We start from the raw sequence: 24,367 nt of genomic DNA on the forward strand, positions 1-24,367 counted from the left end.
AGAGTCTTTTGATTGGTGTTTAGGCATTATACATGAATAGGTTAATGTCTATGAACCTCCCAGCTGGAAGTTTCTAACACTAACTTACAGTTTCCATCAGAGATCAAAGTAATTTACTAACATAAATTATTTATACATAGCGCTGAAAGAAATTCATAATAACAATAAGGCACCTCCATGAGGTAATCACCATACCAGAAGCACTCATCTGTACCTTGTAGCCCTGCAGGGGTTTGTAATTATCTCCTGCAAACCACACCTCTAGTGATTGCTTTTTGTTGCTTCATTGCAGTACTGCCACTTGCAGTATTTTGCCTGACAAATACTTTTAAAATTTAAAAAATAAAAAAAAAAACTTAGGAACAGAAAACTTGTGGCAGTCATGCAAAGAGAAATTGTTAAAAGTACAGGAAATATTGAAGAAATGCAGTTAATACAGATTTAAATAATGACAAAAAAGTATTAAATGTGATTCTGTAGGCATTTAAAGAGGTACCTATGCTTTTTCTTCAAGTTATTCACTGGAATGAGCCCATCATCTGCTGCCATTTCCCATGGCTTGCTGGTGATCTATGGAAAACCGGTTGTTTACATGATGCTGGCTTTTTCTCTGTGCTTCCTGCAGCTAAAATTACATTAAAAGAGGCTAAAAATGCATTACTCTTTTGTGTAGACAATTGTGGTATTTGCACAGAAACACAACATGATTACAGATGGAGAAAGGCTGGTGAGAGGTGTTGCTCTCCGTGGCAATAACTGTGTTTGTAAAGTACCTCCTCCAGCCTCTGCTGAAGACTCAGATCAGAAACAACAATCCTAACACCATTTTCCAATGCTTGCTAAACACACTCTAGTCTCAACACAAGTACAAAAAAACCCCAAAAAACAACCAAACCCCAATCAAAGGAACAATTAGAAGCATGACATTGATTTAAAAGTGCCTTCCAAAATAGGTGTTTAGATAGTCTGTCAAGTGAGGTACGTTTCTGAGGAATACAACGGAATAGAAGTTCCCATGCTGCTACGACCAAAACTCTGCCTAGTGAATCTAGAGGTGAGGGCAGAGCCCTTGAATGTCGGGTCATATGTGAGTACAGAGTCTCTTAAGATGGGGGACTAAAACGAGCTTTCAAATATACCCTGTTTCAGTCTTATTCAGAGCCCCATGAATCAACCAGGCTAATTTAAACCAAGTCTACCATGTAATAGAACAGTGACCGCAGAGAAGACTGAGTGGCTGGGTGAGCTGTGATCATGATAACACAAATCAATAAGCAATTGATTTCTTCCGTTCTGAACAAGCTGCAGTGATAGATCAACTTCACCATAAGTCTAGCCAATATGGACTTCCAAAACTGAATGTCAGGGGAACAGGAGCATGTTTTGGAGTCACTGTGCCATTGCAGGCTCAGTTAGAGCCTAGCATGAGCTATGCAGATTGCATGGCTGAAATCCGTATTCCCATGACTTGAATCTATGCTGGGATTTATAGCAGTATATGCAGACAGGGAGGAATAATAATTCCTTCCACAGAAGTGTAGTCCATGCTGTGAAAGACATCTTAGGTTATTCTAGGTATGAGTTAAAAATGTAAATTTTCTGATATTAGGGTCTCTTCTTTTGAGCAATGTCATAACATCATTATAGCCCTCCTGGGTCAGATAGAGGTCTCTAAGATACTGCTCCCCCACCAGCCCCTTTCCAGCCTGAAGAGTCCTAAGTTACTTAGCTGTTTCTTCAGCAGAAGCTGTGTCATATCTTTGATCATTCCTGCTGCTTTTCTTGGAATCTTTCCCAATTCTATCATATCTTGTTTGAGGTGGGGATGACACCATAACCACACCAGTTTTCAAGATACTGGCACATGTGCATTCTGACAGCGTTTTTATATATGATACACACATTTAACATCATGAACTATTTTGTTGTGTTCTCTCTGAGCATTTCGTAATTATACATAACTGTGTTTGTTTTGTGTGTTTTCTGATCACTGATGATCACTGAGCTGATGTTTTGCAGGGAACTATCTATTACAATCCCTGGATCTCAGTCCCAACTTGTAATAATTCAGAGTCTGTCGCTTCATAGGTGTTGCATTATTATTGCAGTTTTTAAGTTTTTTAAAATTAAAAGGAACAATAACTACACGATGCTGTTCTTATATATACCACTCCAGTCTTTTGTTGGGAACAACAAAGAATCCTCCGTCCCTGAGGAAGTCTTCTGAGACAAGCCCACACACCTTTTCATAAGGGAGGAAGTTGTAAACTCTGAAGTATAGCTGAGTATCTGGCATGCATCCTTCAGATGGGTATACTTCAGATGCTTATCCAAACCTGGATAAAAAGTGATTGCGTGTAAGAGCTATTGAGAGAAGAACTGCCACTGATGCTGAAAATTTGGCTTAGTGGATAAGTTCAGTTTCTCTTAAATGACTTGGAAGCTTGAGCTTCCAGTTGGAAAGGAACATTTTGGTTCCTTTTACATGGATGGTAAAGTCCTTAGGACACAGTCTGTCTTTTCTCTAGGAAATACCCACTACATCCATGAGTATGTGATCCAGTTGCTCTCTGTAGTGTTCCCCCAGCTTTTTAGGTAAGGTTCTGGCTTTGCCTCTTTCCCCTTGGGTCTTTGAACCTGGTAATTTGGCATGTTCTTTTTGCATTTGTGGTACAGGGAAAAGGTGCATAATTCCTGCAAAAAATTACCCAGCGTCTTAACAAAAGGCTTGGATACACCCCCAAAACTTTTCCACAACCAACCTTCCAATTTATTCGAACGAAACACTGGAACCAAAGAGATATGTCTGGATAGAAATGTACTTTATACTCTACTGCCAGAATAAATTGTGGAAACAGACATGTGCCATAAGAACCACCGTCTTTGAAAGAGAAATATTGCTGTCTGAAATGCTTTATTGGACTGTTCAGTGTAACCTGATTCTTCTTGTCTCAAAAGCAACCTTGTTTCCCCCCTAGAGATACCGTTCTGCCTGAAGGGAAGGAGGAAAGCAGCTCAGATTATCCTAGTGATCATTTCTAGGCAGTACTCTTCTCCTCTCTCTCTTTTTTGGCAAAACCAAATCCATCTAACTATTCCTGATGTGAGGAGGGATGCACCGTGTGCTTTCCCAGCCTATATCTGCCTTTTTTTTTTTGCCTGTCAGATAGAAGACAAGTCTTTTTTTATATTGAATGTTTTATGCTTTGTGGTTTTTATACTTTTTGCTTTTGAGACAAAGTGTGATGAGAAAGATCACTGTTTTGCAGAAAGCAGTCTACTGGTTGTGTATGTGTGTGTTAATTGATTTCCACTGAAACACAACATGGAAAAAAACCCCAGTCATGACGTGGTTTAAAGAGTAAACAGTGTTTGCGGGACCCTGATTGTCGGGGTGAAATGCCGAGCAGTATAAGTTACTTTGCAGCCAGCACATATCTTGTCATTTGGCTCCATACAGGATAGTTGCTGTGAACTCCAGTTGCTGCAACAGACTTGAAGTTATCAAGGATTTAAGCTGGGCAACTTTTGGCAGATATCTCATATTGTTCATTTGAATGTTTTGTTTAACAATAGGAGTTTGAGATGTAATCCTGTTAATTTTCTGTGGGGCTTTCACAATTCTATTTTTAAAAAACGCTTGAAATATAACACCACGTCTTGTTTGCTTTCACAGCAAGAAAAGCTCGGTGATATCTGCTTCTCTCTCCGTTATGTGCCTACTGCTGGCAAACTGACTGTCGTCATTCTGGAGGCAAAGAACCTGAAGAAGATGGATGTTGGTGGACTATCAGGTACATGCATGAAAATCTGCTTGTAGATTTTGCAGGCTTGTAAAGGCAGAAAATCAACTCATTTTCTATTGGGGATCTTTTGGTTGAGAAGGTAAGAGCTCTTGTTCACTGTCTGAAAAATGCAGTTTGTGTTTTCTGAAAGTTAGGGCATGGCTGAGTTTATCAGAACTCATTCTAGCTTAAGAAAAGGAATTTCATTATACATTGCATTCCACTCCAAGACAAGGTCTGAAGAGTTAAACAGTCAGATGACAGTACAAGCTCTCTGTACTTTCCTTCTCTCCTGTTGCCTGGAGATAAATACAGACTATTCAGGCAAGAGAAAAAAATCTGACTACAATTCCTATTGTCTGTCTAATCTCACAAAACATGAGCATTTCCCTGCAGTGTTACTGATAATACATAATAGAGGAACTCACCACAGGTCACCACGCTGACTGCTGGTTGAGGTGCTAGGATAATTGTTTCTACATTTGAAGGGCTCAGGTGTGATTGCTCCTATGCACGGAGTTAGGAGTGCTCTCCATATGCATGTACACCAGCAATCAAAATGACAGTCTTGCACTTGTGGTAGTCAGTAGGGTTGACATCTCCAACATGCTCAGTACCTACAAATAGTCCTCGTAGTAAGGCTATACACACTGTGAGTGAGGTGATGTATGCCATGTCTAAGGGGGGGTGCAGTCAGCACACATGACGTCAGGGCTGTGTCTCTGTGGTAGGGCTGCGTCCCAGGGACCTGGTGGAGCTCTGGGTAGGCTTCTGTTCTCTGCTGTGTCTGGAATTTGGACACAAATTACTGTCTAAATTGCCAATTAGCTGAGGCCAAATTAAATAATAAGGTGCTTTATAAGGAGAGGTCTTTCCAGGAGAATTTCATTTTACATACCTTCTGTTTAAAAGAGACGGTTTCTACCAACCACTGAGAATGAGGATGTTTCCAGCACAGCTCTAGAACTGAAAACTTTTACAGCTGTCACTAACACACAGATGATGTAATTGCTGATTTTGAATTAGCAAGTGACAAGAAAAAAGTGTTTTGCTTTTATTTTCTTATAATCTTAGCACAAGGTAAGAGTTATATCCAAAATACACAGAGAAATGGGAGCCTGCTAAAAGCAAGCCTGAAGGTTTTATTTACCACTTCAGAAAGTGAGGGAAAACAAAGTCTCTTACCAGTAACCAGTTACCTTTTTTTTATTTTACTTGCTTGTAAAGTCTTCTACTGCACAGCAACAGACATAATAAAGGAAAAGACATCAAAATATTGTTGTAGTCATTACCTCAGTCAAGTCTAGCTTTTTCTTGTCTAAAATGGACACTGGATTAGGACACACCACTAATAGTTTCCCTAACGCTCGTACTGAACCAATTGCAAATTAATGTTCTTAAGCGCATTTACTTCCCAATTGTTCCTAATGAAAGATTAGATTCTCATAATGAGGAAGTGTGGGGTTTTTTTGACTGAAGTGTAGCTCTAAGAGCCAGAGCATCTATATTCTTTTCCAAGCTTTGCGAGAAATGTGATGGATAATGGGTACTCAGCTCATAAGAAAAGAAAGAAAGGGACAGGGGAGGCACTAATGAACTGAAGACCTTCTACAAACTTCAGATGGAAAATATAATGCATTGTGTTGGAAATAACTATGATGAAATGAATGGGCTTACTTTTGTCTATGTGCTGAAGCACGTAGAGGACATTTAAATATATTTCTGACAGGTTTAAAAAATATATTTATAAAAATATACATATTTAATACATATTTTATATATATATATATTTAAATACATATATGACAGGTTTTGTTCTACTTTTTAGGGCCATGCCAAACTAGAAACATCATGTTCTCTTGGAAACAAACAAACCCAATGGGATACCATGGTTCTAGCAGGAATTCAAAAGTCGCTTACAGTGATAAATGGCAGTTAGTACGGTATTCCTGAGGCAGTAATTATAGATGAAATAATGTTGGTTTAAAGTGGATCCAGTATCTTTCATTAGGGAATTTATCTTTTGAATAAATTATGCAGAAATAACTTTTGAAATCAAGCTGAGATTTTGTTGTCATTATTCACACTAAATAATACCTGCTCTCAAAGTACAGTACTGCTAAGTGGTAATGAAGGTGACAGGATTTTATCTCGATTAGTGAACGCTTTCCCCACTAGTTTTGTTATTTTCTCTAGATACTAAAATGGCTTTTCATTTTGCAAAAGTGAAAGTTTTGCATTGCAGTAGAAGTGGGAAAATGTTAACAATCAAATGTGATCTCAAACCAAATGTTACCTATATACTCAACAGCACTTACTGTCACCAAGGGAAAGCCATTAGCAAGAGGTGAAAATCACGTAGTTGACACAGATGGGGAAAAAAAAATCTTAGAAGTTTGTCAAAAATAGGCAAAAAGTATCTGGTTTTTGAGTTTAGAATAAGTCTTTTTGTTATTCTCTCCTATTTTGGAGGAGATGCTGGAAAAGCAGAAGACAGACATTTGGGAAGGGCTCTGCTTTCTCTTGCATCCAGCCTTTATGCCTCTCTGTGGAGTTTATCTGCCTTGCAGAAAGGAGGAGCAAGGCCCTGGCTCCTGCAGGAGGTCTGACATAGTGCCGCCATGCATTCGCAGCACAGCGGCGGGCAACCTTGCCGTTTCCTTCTGGCTGCTTCTCTCCGCATCTTGAGTATTACTGCCTCTAGTAAATATCTGCTATACCTTTGCACCTCAACGACGTGGAAAGCTTTAGCATTTATGTTATCTTTAGTCCCAATACAAAGAACCAGTCAGTAGTCTTCTGCACTTCTATTTAGTAATTTATTAAAAATCAGAATGCATCCATAATTGTGGTCAATCAGACCTTAAAACTTACTTGATTTTCAACATGTATGTTTTATGTTTTGCAGATATAGAGTCCAGTTAAGAAACTACCTATCAAAAGCAAGAGACCAATCAAAGTAGATTGAAAGTACTACCTTTCCTAGCATTTCTACAGGGTGAAATTCTACTGGTGAAACCTTAATCCTGCTAGTCAGCATATATATCCCATTTAATGGTTACTACAGTTGCAAAAAAAAAAGCCTTTATCTCCAGCATTTTGAACTTTTCCATAAATTTTATTAGCAGTCAAAAGCCAAGCACAAATTACTTTGGAAACAGACAATAAAAGACAACAGACTAATCATCAAATTCATTAGACTCCTTGTAACAAAACCAGATCACCCATCTGAGCAATAAACTCCCAGGTCTTAAACTTAATTGCAACATCAGGCTGTGACTAAAGCAAACCTTGGCTAAAACACTGGAACTGTTCAGCCTGAGCTCATCAAGACACCACAACAAGTGGAAATCATTACTTCTGGTTAGCAAGGGCCTCTGGCAAACAATTATGCATGTTTTAAAATGGCATTTTCATTATTTAAATTATATTCAAATGCATTTTTAATGAAACTGACATCTGGTAGGTGATATGTAGGAATGTAAGCTATAAAGAGATTATTTTTATTTGTCTGAATTTGGTAAACTTGGGTTACATGGCTTTATAGGTATCCTTCACCCAAAATGTCTGCGAGACTTAGAAGCTCAGGTCTTACAGCAAATCAAGGCAACTTAGACTCCCAAGTCACTGTGTTGTTTGGGGTTTTTTAATCTCATTTAGATTATTTGCAAAATTGGAAGATTTCAAAACCAGTTTGCAGTTTAATCTCTCCAAACAGGCCATAGGGACATAGTCCAACTGATTCCTCGATAAGGGCACAATGCAGCTCAGCAATGCCATTCAGTTCACAAGGGTGGTCTATGAATTATGATACTTTATTCAGGTTTACAATCCCTTCTGCTGCAGAAAGAGGGCAGGAATTATCTGCAACTCCCCTATGAGATATTCATTAAAATCAAAGCAGTAGTGATTTCAGATGCAGATTTAAATAAGAATAAAACTTTTACCTAAATTTCTTTTAATCTTCTTTTGTATTTGTATTTTTTACTTATTTTCTAAAGAAAAAATGGTTATTTAACCCTCAGCACATCTGACTAGCAGCTAAATGTTGTCTGTGCAATAAATATGGTGCTTCTTTTTATTACATAGGAAGATTCCCAATATTAATACACATTTATGCAGGCACTTCTATAGATTTCCATGCATTTAGTCATACCCTCCATTTGTATTCATTTTTGTTCCTAACATGAAATAAAAGCTTTCATTTCGACTTCCAGCAGCTTTTCCTGCTTTGACCAAGCCAATTGTTGAAATAAATTACCTGAATACATTGAAAAGCATTTTCCTTCTGAACCTTCAGAAAAGACTGGGGCTGGCACCTGTTGTTATGGGTGTTTAGCTACCCAGGCCCTTAGGCTTAAATGCCTTTCTTAAGAACTTCAGTGGCTGTATGTATTACTGGCAAAATACTGTTTTATATCAAAAAGTCATCTCTTAATAGCTGATAATAAGTGTAAGCCTTAACATAGCTTATCATCTTTTCAGGATTAATTTCAGTATGGTTTATTCCTTCTAAAAATCTTTGAAAGCTAATGTGGTTTTGCTCTCTGTGTATTATTTTAGTATGCTTAGCTTTTAGTCAATCTAATTACCAGGAATGTATCCTAGTAGCAAGCAAAGTACCCGTCTCTTATCTCCTCAGCACTGCTGCCTCTCACCACTCCCCCCTGTCAACCCCTGAGTTTCAATGGGGAGGAGATGCCCTAGCTGGCATGGGCTCAGGTATTGCCTCGGAACTGTTGCCAAGTAGCAAATATTATAGCAGACCCTAAACTATACCTATTTATGCCAAATTAATGCTTAGGAAGAACTGCAAGGGGAAGAGGATTGTGACTGGATCCGTGTGCTCTGCCTTCTGTAGGAAGCTGCAGATACGGCCCGTAATCCAATCCATTATGTGTGAAAGCTAATCTCAATATTTATGAGCTATAAACAGAAAATACACAGCACCTCTTTGTATCTGCCAAGCAAATACTATAAATCAGAACCATCTCTGGGGACCAAATGGTACTATAGCAGAAATAAAGCCAGTTATCTACAATTAGACATTTATTTTAAATATTGCATTCAAATTCAAAAGGCTTGGTTGGATGTCTTAGAAAAGAATTGAAAAATTAAAAACTATTTAGAGACCAGCTCTTTGAAGACAGAGTGAATGCTCATGAATTATGCAGTCAGAGCATTCACTTTAATAACTTCATTAAAACATAAGAAACCTTAAAAGCTAGCTAACATGAATGCAATATTATGGGAAGAGAAATACACCATTAGTGCCATGGCCTTGCTATAAGCCATATTGTAAGCATAACTCAGTGCATATTAAGGGAAAAGAAAACAGCCTTATTAAAAGACAAAAGTAAAAATAAACAACAAACACCACCACCACAACAGCTGCATTTGCAACTAGCCTAATCCTAAAGAATCCAACAGAGATCAGTACCAACAAATACTTTAAGATCTCTACTTACTGTGAGGATTTCTACAACATCTAATATCTCAGTATCTCTACTGTAATATACTGGCAGAACTTCCAACAGTAGATGGCTGCAGCAATGCATCTCTCTAACGCCTGGAAAACAGTCTCACAGCATCACAGTAAATTCACTGTAGGCTCCTACAGTGGTGATGGGATTGGTCACCAAATCTGCATCATAATAACATCTTTCTCTCCTTCCTGGAAGAACATTCCTGTTGGTGACATCTTCCTTAAGACTGGGGGGGGGAACGATATGGGGGGGTGGTGTCTTGTCTGAAATGGTCCCCTTTCAATGGGTAAATAACGTCTTAGGGAGTTGTTTCTTCCAATCCCAACTCAAGCCCTCAACATCAAACCACCTTCTTCCTCAAGTTAAAAGCTGAACAAGGCAATTCCAAAATCAAAGTACATTCCAAATTACAATGTATTCATCATAGAAGCCATGTTAAAGGATACATAAACTCTCATATTCCAGGGCATTTTGCAGAGTCCTATGAGGAAGCTGTCAAGTAATTGTCCAGTTTGGAGTGAGTACACAATTTCCACTGAATCATATGCTGCAGGCTATTGCACATAATAATATATTGTATTAGATGAACCATCAAATGTGGCAATTCCTACAAAGTAGCAGAGTCAAATTGTTCTGCGCTTTTTTTTCCTCCTGTGCTTAAAATGAGGAAAAATAGATTGTGCCTGCTGATTACCAGTGAAGTTGTACAAAACCTGTAGGAATTGCTCTGAGAAACCTTAGGACAAACACTGTGCCGAAAAAGTGCCTGGGCTCAGGAGGTGTTTGAGCAGCTTCTTGATTTGAGAAAGGAAAGAAAGCTTATTGTATGTGTACGTCTCCTCAATCGTGCACACTGACCAAAGGTACAGGAGGTCAGCACCCAGCTGTGTCTGCTAGTCAATAGTCATGATTTTCTGGCATTGCTATTGATTTCCCCCCACCCTCCCTTCCCCAAAACAGAGAGCAGGAAGACTTCTTATTCTTTTATTTGAATAGCCACATCTAAACAATGCATTTTGTGCGTTCTGGTATGTGTGCTCCTTCCTGATTAAATTATAGTATGTTTTTATTTGATTATGCAGTCCCAAAGCAACTGTGAAGATGTGTGTGTTAATTACTTATATGAAAATGAGACGGTTAATACTTTAGGTTTTCAAGCTCTACAAGAATTTCATAGTAATGTGAGTGGCTGTAAAATGGATGTAGAAATACTGTAGGTAGATTCTGGAGTCCTTAGGGAAATTAGTCAGTTCTCTTACTTGTAAGTTTGATTTATTTTTACTCTCTGAAAATTGCTGTCTATGTCTTTTCTTTTAATGGGCTTGAAGAAAAAAAATTAAAATATGAAATCAAAAAGAAAACGTCTTTTTTCATCTCTATAAATACAGTTTAGATCAGTGCTTAAATGTTCATGGAAAGTGAGGAAAGTATAATTGGGGGTATTTCCTTTTCAGGACTGTGTAAAGTCATACAGCTTCTTAAGACAGCATGATGAGCAATTTATTAGCACTGTTAATGCGGTTGAGGTTTGTTGAAGTTTGTAGGACTTTCTGAAGAAATAGAAATAAGTTTAAATTCAAGTTTATACATTACTTTAAATCCTGCTTGCCTTTTTTGTTTGTTTAATGCCACGTAGGCAAGAAAGATGATTAGTTTCTGCTAGATCTTTATGTGGTTACTTCTTATATGCCTCCTGACTCAGTTTCCAACATGTAACTCCTTTGTGTGCACATCTCAATGGAAAGAAACATTTCACAAATTAGACCCGTGATCCTGATCTTGAATTATCCCTGAAGGGAGTAGGGGTTGTATGCTGAGAAGGGAACTGCACATCTCCTCTAGCACACTGTGCTGAAAATACGTCTGTAAATGACAGAGAAAGCGTATACTTCAATGTAAGGAGAGAGAGAGGAAAACAGGTGTTCCTAGTTCTTTGTTGGTATCATTACTTTACGTATATGCTTTGTGGGTGACAGTTGTTCGAGTCTGTTCACACATTTGGCAAGTGAAGGTCTCCACTGGCAGCTACAAGATGCTTAGCATTCAACAAAAATGGAAAAGAAGTTTTCCCATTGCCAATTCCAAAATTGATTTTCCAAAACCTTCCTAACTGAAGGTGGAAGTCAAGTCCTACCCTTTCTTCTATTGACACAGTTCCCCAAAAAGGTCCTGTTACCCTTCTCGACGTAACAGGAGAGAAATATTATCTTGTTGCTGATTGAGATTAAGGTGCCAACATTCAGTTGTTCTTGTTGTGCCTTTTGTGTGTCTCAGGAGAGTGATATGAATCTCAGTGGGAATCTCTTTCCAAATATTCTATCCCTCACTTTACTTCCATGATGCTATTGATGAGGTAGAAAAGCCAGCATTTGGGCTTTGTTTCTTCCTTCCAGCAGAGGCCACGCTGCCTTAAAGCCACCTTGTTCTAGTTGAGTCAGTCATGGGGTTTGATTAACCACAAATTACCTGCCAACAAGGTCGAAAAGTGAAGCCCAGAAATGCCACTTTTCCCCTGTAAAGAAGTTTGTGTGTGGTGGAGGTGAAAATTTATCTGGGTTTAATTCCTAGCTACCGTTTCGTGTGCTTTTGTTTATTAGCCGTGGAAGTCAATGCAGTGGGTGTCCTGTCTTCATGAGTGTCTTCTGTATCATCATTAAGGCGTCTTCACATCTTTTTTGTAATAAACTGAGTAGCTGAGCTCTTCAGACATATTATTGCAAAGTGTATGTGTCACTTCGTGAAACTTTCAGACGTATTGGAAGGGGAAAACAAGACTGGGTATGAGTGAAGCATCTACACAAGCAACACCTTTATTTAGATATTTAGTGTATTTAGGACAGCTAAGGTGCTAGGCAATTGTTCAGGGAACGTGTGGACGAGGCATTGTGTTCAAGGAATGTGTGGACGAGGCATTGTGGGACATGGTTTAATGGGCATGGTGGTGTTAGTTGATGGTTGGACTTGATGATCTTACAGGTATTTTCCAACCTTAGTGATTCTGTGATTCTTTTTTACAAAGCTAAAGATAAGAGAGGAATCTGGTCTTTTTTTTTCTCTCCCTTAACAATATGACTAAAAACTGTGGGTTTTTTCCTCTGTTATACCAGTCTTGTTCATAAGATGGTGCCAGATGTGTTTCTCTCAACTGATGGATCTATCACCAATATAATGCCAGAGTAAAACTGGTAATATGGAGGGAACATCTCCTGACATTTTATGGTTGCTAGTGCAGTGGCTTTAGTCCATAGGAGAAGATTAAGATTTTCTTCCTCTTTTGTTTATTAAGCTATCTTTTTTCTGTCTTGTTGATGAATATGCTATTGCTCATTCCCCACATGAATTTCTTCCATTTCTGCTGAGCTGTCTTCAGGTTTACAAATAGCAACATTTTTTACTCTCTTTAAATCAAAATAATTTATGTGCAGGGGTTTCACAGAATCACAGATCACTAAGGTTGGAAAAGACACATAAGATCATCAAGTCCAACCTAAACAAAAAAAAAAAAAAAAAAAAAAACCAACGCACCAAAAACCAACCCACCCAACACCACACAGCACCATGCCCATCAAGCCACATCCCACAATGCCACATCCACACGCTCCTTGAATACCTCCAGGGAGGGTAACACTACCACCTCCCTGGGCAGCCTATTCCAATGTTTCACTACTCTCTCAGTAAAGAACTTTTTCCTAATATCCAGCCTGAACCTCCCCTGGCGCAACTTGAGGCCATTTCCTCTAATCCTGTCACTAGTCACTTGGGAGAAGAGACCAACACCCACCTCTCTGCAACCCCCTTTCAGGTAGTTGTAGAGAGCGATAAGGTCTCCCCTCAGCCTCCTCTTCTCCAGGCTGAACAACCCCAGCTCCCTCAGCCGCTCCTCATAAGACTTGTGCTCCAGACCCCTCACCAGCTTCGTTGCCCTTCTCTGGACACGCTCCAGCACCTCAATGTCCTTCTTGGAGTGAGGGGCCCAAAACTGAACACAGGATTCGAGGTGCGGCCTCACCAGGGCCGAGTACAGGGGCATCTTTCTTCAGGCATCCCACACATTAGATATTAATGTAATAATTATTGAATAGTAAAGTATATAACTCTCATTAAGGAAAGACACAAATAAACACAGATTACATAGCATCTGTCCAGTATGCATGCCAACAGACATAAACTTCTTTATTTGACTGCAAAATTCAAATGTTACGTAACACAACTGACCAATGTGCAATGGGTAACATTTAGAGGTTTTCTTGCAAAACATGCCTAAAACAAAATCTGTCATAAAGAATCCCACCACTGCAAAGCTCAGCTGTTTTCTACTTTTTTGTGAAGGCAGAAAGGAGGATTTGTAAGCTCTGTATTGTGAGCTTTGTCACAACATAATCTTTCTCAGATTTGAGTTTGTCAAAACCCAAGTAAAGATACAGATATACATTATAAAACTGTGCATGATCTCATAGTAGGCAGAACCAAATTTTAATTCCTGTCCTGTAAGTAGTGACACACGAGGATTTCAGGATCCAAATGTAATCTCTGCAGCTCAGCAGCATCTCTGTAGGAATTTCTTCAGGTTAGAGAAGTAAGGGGTTCTGTTTCATCTCAGCTATCAATTCCAATTCGTGGGACCTCTTTTTCTTCAGATTCCCAGTGGTATCACAGAACACTTTACGTATACAGGTCTGCAGGTTAAATCCACCTTCCCAGTGAAGAGAATATGATAATGTCCTGATTGAGCCCTAGTGAGAAAGCATCTTAAATTCTGTTTGAGCCTTTCCAGAAATCTTCACAGTACACCTGGCTCCAGGGCCAGTCTCTTTACAACGTTGTTGTGAGGGGATGCATTCCTGCAGCAAGTTCCAGGAAGCTGGGTTGGAGTTCTGGGCTATATCAGTTGCTTCCCATCAGCAAACCATCACATGCTTGTCAACATTTGAGGGATGCTAAAAGCAGTGATTATGACAGCATGCAACATAATGGGGTTTTTAAGTTCAGGAGCCCTGGCTATGTGGGATGTGAAGAAATGCTTATATAAGGATGTGACAGCATCAGCAAGTCTTGTGCTGCAAATTATTTCAGCTGGTTGGGAGCTAAGTTAATTCAGGCTGCTCCCTCATGGCTAAAAAATAGAGGGGGGGAATGTTAAATTAAAAAGAAGTGCATGTTACTTTACAAATAAGGTATTTGGGATCTGGATCTGGAAAGCTGTGGGAGCAAAGGTGTTTCTGGGAGAGGTTTCTGCTTTTGTCGTTCAAAGCCACTTTCACTGGGGCTAGGCAAGCTTCAAGGGTATCGGACCAAACTCCTTCCTGGATGGTGGCAGTTGGGGACTGGCCCAGCCATTCCCAGAGACTATCCATAGTGCCTCAATGTAGAGGAACATCTACATCAGGAAGTTACTTTCTGGCTTCTGGGCAGGAAACCAGCACTTGACAAGAACAATCTTTCCATCTGCTGCTCTGTTCAGTCTGTGTGTCTGGTAGTCGCTGCAGGAGAGCAAGTGAGCGATTTCCTAAATTGATTGAGTTCTTTGACCTGAATTAGCCAAGAAATAGACTCAAGTATGAGATAGATGTTGCTTTTGTCTAATTTGGGCATGAATTGCATCTTTTTGATCAGGTTTTGAATTATTCTCACAACAAAATGGAATAGCATAAGAAAAGCCACACCAAAGCATGGACAATCATTTATGTTTTATAAAGTAAATTATTCAGACAAGCACATCTTCCACATACACCAGTGCACACTTTCCTTTGTATAATTAATATGTCTACAATATTATAAAATACCAATTGTTGTAGTGTCTAGGTATTATGGTCCTCAGCTTTAGATTCCATGAAGTAGCAGGGAATATGGACTTGATGATAGCTTTTCAGCCTTGAGATAGGTTTTGCACTGATGAAATGTTCCATTGCATTAAGAGTTGGCAAAAGCCCAAGGCCAACAGTAGTCCTCTAGTAATTTAAAATATATTTCTGTGAGCAGTGGAATTACAAGGAACGATTTCCTTTAAATTCCAAGTTGTGACTGGGTATTCTGATGTCTAATAAAATAAGTGCTTCAACTGAAACTTTTTTCCACAGTTTGAACATCCATAATATCTCTTTCACATATGTATTTCCTGGTGTGTAATAAGAGGTGAGACCGTGTTGCAGCTTTTGCCTCATAAGGGATACTTAGTAGGCTCTTTCTGTTCCACCTGGCTGCCTACTTTCACAAAGCTGGTAGGAATTTAATATCCTTGAGAGGCCTGTGATCCTGTCAAGTTTGATTGACACTGGCCAATATACTAAATAGGTATGGAAAGGGGGCGGTCAGTCACCAGGCTGCTACTTGCACACAAAGGCGACAGAATGATTACCTACTCCGTGTTTCCTTGGGAACCCAAACCAAAAAAAATGTACTTTGTTTTATTGCAAATCCAGTGACAAACACGCTTTGATGAATCATATTTAAATCTATTCTCATTTTCTTGCCGTGTGGTGTTTTCTTTCTTTCTGATACCCGGATAAAGCAAATGCATACTTTTGTTAAAATCTATATAGCTGCTCCAAACCATTCCATTACTTCCTCTCTAGTTTTAATTGCTTTCCATGCATAGGAGACCTTGAATCTGAATAATCTAAACCATATCCTGATTTTAGAAAACAAATTTTGGCTCTGTTAGCATCGTACTTCGGCAAAGAGCATGGTCCCCAAGCGTTCCATTGCTGTGCATTTACATACAGGTTTGCTTTCTGCAGAGCATTTGCAGGATAACCACTTTGGCTTTTCTTGTTTACATGCTGTTTGCTGAATTTTCTCTTTGTTTACAATTCCAGCGTATTTGAATCCTGATAGGTTAAATGGAAGGGAAGACTAGCATCAGCCACAGTGCTGCTGCCTGACCTATCCAGCACATGCGTCTTGCTTTTAGAAAAGCCCAGTCATTTTTCACCAGCACTTTGAGGTACATTCAAATCTGCTTTGGCATCTGTCCAGCCCTGCATAATATCAAGTAGGGGACATCCTGTCTGAGAGAACAGATTGTTAGTTCAATTATATTCCTGAAATTGAGTTAAATTTCCATGAAATCTGCTTCAAACGTGAAGAACCCTAGGGGAATGGGGGCTTTTTTGTTTGTTTGACTTATAATATAGCAATCAGGCATAGTAAATGAGATGCACTGTATAAGCGTGTGTTCTGTGTGCTGTTAATGGCTGTTTATCTCATGTGTTTGATAACAGGGTGAAGTAAGTAAATTGGTAGTGCTGCCATCTATAGACAAAAGAAAGTTATTGTACTCAGCTTGGTGAGAAAGGTGGAGGATCTTGGACTTCTCTACACTTTTGTTAATGATGTTATATTGCTACCAAAGAGAATACAGAAAAGCTCTAAGCTGCTTCTCAGTGTGATTAATGACAATTCCTCATTAATGGTGATCAAATTTTATGTCACTGGCCTGGGTTTCCAAAGTATGACACAGTAATTAAACAGTCCTTCAGTATCTTTGAGTCAGACTTGGTTACAAGCGCTGTCTCGGGACCATTGGTAATCTTACTGGACTGAGAAGTGTATTTTGCTAGTCAGGATCATATCTGGTATATTGAGAAGAATGGTAGCCTTTCTGTAACACACAGCATTTCAGTCCATTTTTTGGTAAAAGGACAGATGGTGCAATTTTTCTGGCAGAGATCCAAGCATCCATATGGTACAGTAGTGTTGTGTATTAATTTCAGTGTTGTTTCATTGAAGGATAACTTTCTGGTCAAATGCAAAACATTCATTCTCAGTTTTGTAGTTTTACCTTTGTTTTTCTCTGCTAATTTTTATTTATTCTCAGAAGCATAAAAGCCATCTTCTCCATCTGCCAGTTTTATCTTTCCACTTACACTGAATGTTTCTTCTCCTCCTTGTGTCTCAAATTGCATACATATCTCAAGAAGTGAAAACTGGCTGTAACACACAGAGTTAGATTCTTCCATTCCACAACATACCAATAAGGCATATTTTCAGATTGTCCCACTGATTTCCATCAGGTGAAGTTTCTATTTGATCCTGTAAAGGGTGTAAAATCAGATTTTGGATTTTTTAATGCTGTTTTGTTTAAACATCTATATGGCCACAGAATTAGTAAAGGCTTTGGCTATTGCTGGAGTACTCTTTGTTGACTGGATGTTTGTTCTGCTTGTGCGTAAATGAATGCCACCTTTTTGCCTCTAGGAAACAAGGAACGTTGCCTATCATTTTATTTCTTGTCAATAATTTCTGTGTGAATTTTAAATGAAGATAATAAAATAGTCTGAATGACACATATTCCTAAATGATCTGCCAGCCATATTAAAGAGAAAAAGCACACAGATTAGTGAGTGTCTCACAAAGTAATCAGAATGCAAGAAATAAGGCATATAAGGAACAGTAAATCACTTAATGACTTAATCAGGTTAGCATGATAAATAAAGGTATTCAGCGACATGGAAAAAAACCCTAAATAATTACAGTGAAAAGTATTTGAACGAAATTGCATGCAAGCTGCCAGGAAGGCAAAAATTTGGGGTTCATAAAAGACACAGAGAGTTGCCATCTGTGCATCACCAAAGACCAGACAAGCTAACACAGTCACATCACAGCTTTGACAATGGTCATAAAACACAAACCACTGTGGAACAGCACAAAATTTTCAATAGCCACACTAAATCCACATAAAGCTTGCCTTTTCCTCTTCAAAGTCCTGGTAAGCTGAAGCATTAAAATTGGTTCAAATGCCTATTTTCAAACTTTACATCAACAGATTTGACAGCATATGCTGATGTCAGACCTTCAGTTCTGGGCATGAAGCTCAATAGGTAACATGCTAATAAATTAAAGGCAATGAAGGGCAAGACAAGCCTTACTAAAATGATCAGGAACTTCTGCTAACATTTTTATTTCAAATAAGGACAATTCATGAATTTGAACTCCAGTGGATGACAGGAGTTTTGGATTTCTTTCTTTTCCAAGCATGAATAGACCATTGGTACATCTTTATTTGTCCTCTTGCATATGCAAAAAAGTGGCATTTAATTATTCTTATAAGGCAGATGATTTTTAATAGGCAAAATTAATAACCATATACAAACAACTTTGCACTTAACTGTGGAAGAAAATTACTGGATAAAATAGTGAATTTTACAGTGATTTTTAAAAACAAAAGCATAGAAATTTGGCCACATTTTTAAAGTAATTTATGTGTCTTGAGATACAGAATTAGAAGTCAGATGGGATTTTCAGTAGTCCTCTGAAAGGTGCTTAGCTATGTACTCTTGAAAATCCCATCCATACTTAGGCTTTTAAATACATTGTAAACTGTACTTTTACCAACTTTTCCTTATTCAGTCAGTCACAGTGACAAAATTTTCACTGAATCAGCAGTTCAGGGCCAAGCCTTGATAAACTGAAAAGCAGAAGCTTTGTGTCTTAGTTATATCAAAACTCTTTTACACAGCTCTGACAGCAAAGAGAAGCTGTTAATTTTTTTTTTTCAATGAATTAGAGGACTTAAACTCAAAAAATACTTTCTAATACTCGACGTTTCATAGATTTTTTAGGGCTTAAGCTAATGCTTACCTGAGTCTCTTCAATGTGCAGTCAATAGGGAAATGACAGCATGCATGTGAATTTAATCATCTATCAGGTGACTTGGATAGCCAAATGTGAAAAGGAGCACTCAGAAGAAAAATGTGCATATTGCTCATTCCCTTGAGCTCTTTTGTCCAAAAGCTGATTCCTGGATGTCAATGAACCATATAGTGCTAGGTGATGAAAATATTTAAAGGAGAACTTAGTACTCTTGACTTTCTAAGGCATCAAAGCAAATCCAAAAGAGAAAAACTTAAATTGTATTTGTCTGAGAAGTACCTCTAGCATTTCTCTAAACATTATTATTCCAAATACCTCTGCAAATGCAGTTGCATGAGGCAGTGGAGATATGAGTGGCATGGGAACGTGACTAATTTAGTAGTAGCTTCTGCTCTGAACCTTCAGAGAAATCTTACTTTCTGGTTCCCACTTTAGTGTATGCTTTGTGGGTGGGCTTCAACTCATAACTTCCAAATGTAAAAAGCTTGTATGATCCCAGCAAAGTAAAATCTCATAAACTAGGGACCTTTATCTGTCCTCATCCACCTCAGCGTCCTAACCAGTGGTTTGCAAAGTCAAGGCATTTCCTGCCAGATTTTATTGGGTTTGCATGGCAAGGTTTTGGTAGGGGGGAGGCTACAGGGGTGGCTTCTGTGAGAAGCTGCTAGAAGCTTCCCCTATGTCCGATAGAGCCAATGCCAGCCGGCTCCAAGACAGACCCACCGCTGGCCAAGGCTGAGCCCATCAGCGATGGTGGTAGCGCCTCTGGGATAATATATTTAAGAAGGGGAAAAACAACTGTGCAGCGGCAGCCAGAGCAGAGAGTCCCCTGCAGCCCATGGTGAAGACCATGGTGAGGCAGGCTGTCTCCCCGCAGCCCATGGAGGTCCACGCTGAAGCAGGTGGATGCCCAAAGGAGGCTGTGACCCTGTGGGAAACCCATGCTGGAACAGCTCCTGGCAGGACCTGTGGACCTGTGGAAAGAGGAGCCCACGCTGGAGCAGGTTTGCTGGCAGGACTTGTGACCCCACGGGGGACCCACACTGGAGCAGTCTGTTCCTGAAGGACTGCACCCCGTGGAAAGGACCCACACTGGAGCAGTTTGTGAAGAACTGCAGCCCGTGGGAAGGACCCACGTTGGAGAAATTCGTGGAGAACTGTCTCCTGTGGGAGGGACCCCATGCTGGAGCAGGGGAAGAGTGTGAGGAGGAAGGAGCGGCAGAAATGATGTGTGATGAACTGACTGCAACCCCCATTCCCCATCCCTCTGTGCTGCTCGGGGGGAGGAGGTAGAGAAAATCAGGCGTGAAGTTGAGTCCAGGAAGAAGGGAGGTGTGGGGGGGAAAGTGCTTTAATATTTGGTTTTATTTCTCATTATCCTACTCTGATTTTGACTGGTAATAATGAAACTAATTTCCCCAAGTCAAGTCTGTTTTGCCCGTGACAGTAATGGTGAGGGATCTCCCTATCCTTACCTTGACCCATGAGCCTTTCGTTATCTTGTCTCTCCCCTGTCCAGCTGAGGAAGGGGAGTGAGAGAGCAGCTTTGGTGGGCACCTGGTGTCTAGCCAGGGTCAACCCAGCACACAGATGTCCTTCTTCTCCCAGGAGCCTTTCCTTCTCATTTACTTGTGTCCAGATTCGAGAAAAGGGTTTCATTTCCTAACCACCAGCCAAAATTATACCCTGGTGGACAGGAAATGGCTCAGAGGAGGTGGAGGATTAAATTCCCTCATGTTGAGTAGGAGCAAGACCAGGGTTCCTGCTTCTCTGCTGCATGTTCTGCTCATGAAAAGCTAGTCCTCAGAACCACCTTCTCTGTTTCCAGGGACAGCTACATTTTTTTACCAAGCATGCAAAGGCTGTACTTTGTGCAGAGCTCGGTTACAGCCTCTCAGTCTGTCTCTGTGCTAAGCGTGAGCTGAGCATGCCAACCAGGGTGCAACCTAAAGGCATCTCAAGTGAGCAATTTTCCATATCCCTAAATGTTTGGGAGAGTGAGGGCATCTCCCCATGTTAGGTGACCAAATGAACATGTTCTGTAGGAGGTGCAGTGGTGTGATGTTGGACTCTTAGAAAAAAATATTTTTCCAGAAAGCACTGACAGCTGTGTCTTTCAACATTTACGTTTACTCTTTTCAGTACCCAAGATGTGCCAATGTTGTTCCATATGCCTCTAAATGCTCCTTTGAGCCTTAAGGCTAACTCTTCCCAGATTTGCTAGTAACTTGTTGTTTGACCGTATGTATCTGGCTAAGTTTGACCCTGGAGAGCATTTCTTTGTGCCTTTGTTTGCCCTCATATCATCTCCAGTGTGGGACAGGACTGCCTCTTATCGTATAGAGCCAATGTCCAACTGAAAGGGGCCTCTTGAGTGCTACTGTGGCAGTAATAACAATAGTAAGTCTTGCGTTTCCTGATTCTTCCCTCCTCCTTCCATCTGTGCTTAGTTCCCTGAGACCGTTGTATATTATTTGTATCATGACTGCACTTAAGTAAGATCTCCAGTCAGTTTGATCATGCTCATGCCCTTAAAAACATTATCCCAAAAGCCACATAGCAGAATTTTAAATATTCTTCTTCCTTGCCATCACCTGAGCATGAATCAGGAATATAGTGGGTGAATGGAAAATGGTAAGCACTCCTTATGAAATCCATGGACTTGAGTATTTTCTCAGGGGGGTTAACTTGTTTACAGTCACTGCTTGTGGTATGCAAGCCTGAGAACCATTAGCCCAACACAGTTTAAAAACTCACAGCTGCAATGTACTCTGCAATTTTTATATTCACAGAAATTGAGATACGCAATTCTCCAGTTCAAATTTGCAACAGATTTTTTTTCAACTTATCTACGTACTCAGTCTCACTGACTGAATGGAGGAGCATCTGTAGATTTCAAAGCAAATTTTGGTACATCTGTAGCTGAAACTGTCTCAAGTTCCCATTGAATCAGATAATTCTTATCAGATATCCTTGAAGATGGTAAGAGGATCAAAGCTGTCAGCAAGTGCAAAGCAGCACAGAAATACGGTTCGGTGAAAAGCAGCTTCATTGTAATGCAAAAAACATACCAGCACCCCAGCCATTCTGGGAGTGTGCACGCAAGAGTTTGAGTGATTTGAATACAGGATTCCTGATACAATAATTTCTGCCACACATGAGACCTGAAATGATTACTTGTCCCTGTAGGGTAAATGGACCTGCTCATCATGCAGGTCTTTGTAGAGATAATGTATACACCTGTTTGGAAGATTTAATAGTTGTGGTTGAAATACCAGGTCTGAAGCTCAAGGGTTAGGAGGGATGGTTAAGCTTTTAAAATCACTTGAAAGCAGCTGATTTTAAGTTGCCATGGCAAAGGATTTTCAGACAATGAGAAGCTTTTACATTAATAACTTTGTAAGCCTTGTTGTGATAGAATTGTCTCTGTGAAGAGCAGTCTCTTTCTTGCTCCTGCTGACACACACACTGATAAAATCATAAAGTAATTATATAGTGCTGTAATGATTTGGGGGTTTCTTCTCGGAGGGTTTTGCCACTGGTTTGGAGATTCCATCTCTGGTAGATTTTATAATAGGGAACTGTATTCAACATTTTGTTATCAAAAAATTATCAAGATACCCCTATGTTTGCAAAAGATACCAATGTATGGAAATGGCAGTAATTTTCAGTTGTGTTAGTCTATTAATTTTGAGCAATAACTGAATAAAACCTATCTGCTCTTTACTTTTCTTTTGTTTGATTGCTGCTTTTTTTGCCTTTTTTTACTTAGTGGCTGTCATGGCTTGAGTTTTTTGCAGCATATATTTTGCAAATAGGTTCTGTGATCCTTCCGTCTTCCTCCTCAGTAGCCAAAAGACAGGTCTGAAAAAGTGTGTGCCATCTAAGATTAGGCTGAGATAGGAAAAGAAGGTTATTGGTAGGGGGAAATTTGTGGAGAATTTTGCAGGGAGGGGAGAGTGTAGTGTCCGCTCTTCTCAAGCTTCAGTTTGGAGTTGTCCTGATTGTTGCGGGTTAGATTTAAGGTTGCTCTCCTTTCGATCAGGAGCAGACCCAGGGCCATTTCGGTGGTTAGCTGGCTACGGTTGGTCGCTCGTGTGCACATCGAATCTCAATGCAGAGAGGACTGAAGGCCAGTACTATTACTGCTGTTTATCTCTGCCAGCTGCCCAGAAGCTGACAGCTGATGCAAATGGTACTTGCAGCACACTCTGTATGTCAGGAGCTGGGAACAAGTAATACCTGCGTCTTTTCACTGCCACCTCCCAGAGGCTAGCTGCGGTCTTGGGAGTTTCGGAGATAAGTTTTCTGAGACACCACTTTTCCTGCCGGCTGCAGAGACAGCCAGGGTGCAAAAGGGGAAGTTTACAGGCCAAAAAAGGGCTTTGGGGAAGCAGCACTGAATCTGTAGCAGCACTGAATCTCTGACATTCACGTCCAGTGGCACTTTGTCATATTGAAATTTAATGGGCTTCAGGACATAAAGTGAGGTGTATTTGTTCTGACACACTTTTAATTAAGGTTTTTATCACATTCTTTTTAATTTAATTTTAACTTGACATGGACCATTCCTTGTTTGGGATTCTGCAGGTCTGGAAAGCTTTCAGATAGGGCTTTAATTGGAGGCTTTTCAATGTAATTATCAGTTGTGTATTACATGGGAATGAAGCTGATTCTTTTAAGTTAGCACAGTATAAACGCTTCATACACTCCAGCTCCTATGCTAATGCACAGGACTGGCATCTGCATTACAATACATCATCTCCACTGTCTGTACTGCAACACAGGCGGGCTATTTACTCAGTTTAGCAACAGCAGCAGCACACAAGTAATTGGGGCCTGACAATTCTCTGTGGGTAACATTAATTTAGTGCTAGATTTTAGTCATAGGAGGTACCCAAATGCCGTAACAACATACAAAAATATTTAAACGTAAACAGATTGATTGGATTACATAAATGGATCAATCACATCAATCTCAAATCCATATATTTTTAGACATGTATTATTAGTTATGTGGAAGCATGGAGCAAACTGATGCACGTGTATGGAAAAGAATACTTTGTACAGCAGTACAAGCTGTTAGTTGTTAACTCTTTTAAATCAGCCAAACTATTTAAGCTGAGTAAAAGGAATAATATAGATAAGCTTTAGGGAGAACTGAAATCATTCACAGGATTAATGATGTATTTGAAGGTCCCCAAAATAAAATAGCCCAAAGTTACAAAAATGACAGAACTATGTTGAGAAAAGATTTAGTAATAAGTGGGGGAAAAAAACAGATATGAAATTAAGGATGCTGAATACTGGGTGGGGATAAGCTCATTTTATGTAACGATAATTTAGAAAGTGAAATACAAAAATAGATGGAAAACTAAGAAATAACCGCATTGCAGCTTTTGCGTATTCACAGCTCTGCCAAAAAGCTTGAAGTCTGTAATTTAAAGCAGCAATGAGGAACTATTCACCTGGTATGGGAGCACAGCAGGGCTTAAATTCTCCAAT

At 39.6% G+C, this 24,367-nt stretch overlaps 1 protein-coding gene across 2 annotated transcripts in view; it reads left to right on the plus strand.

The window, feature by feature from the left end:
- Positions 1-24,367, plus strand: part of SYT1 (synaptotagmin 1) — a 129,514-nt gene that overhangs the window by 73,673 nt on the left and 31,474 nt on the right. For both annotated transcript variants that reach the window (XM_059816778.1, XM_059816779.1), the window contains exon 6: positions 3,677-3,794. In XM_059816778.1, the coding sequence (XP_059672761.1) occupies positions 3,677-3,794 (118 nt within the window). The remainder of the gene's footprint in view (positions 1-3,676; positions 3,795-24,367) is intronic.

Source organism: Gavia stellata, chromosome 4, assembly GCF_030936135.1.
Source record: "Gavia stellata isolate bGavSte3 chromosome 4, bGavSte3.hap2, whole genome shotgun sequence".
Taxonomy (NCBI): domain Eukaryota; kingdom Metazoa; phylum Chordata; class Aves; order Gaviiformes; family Gaviidae; genus Gavia; species Gavia stellata.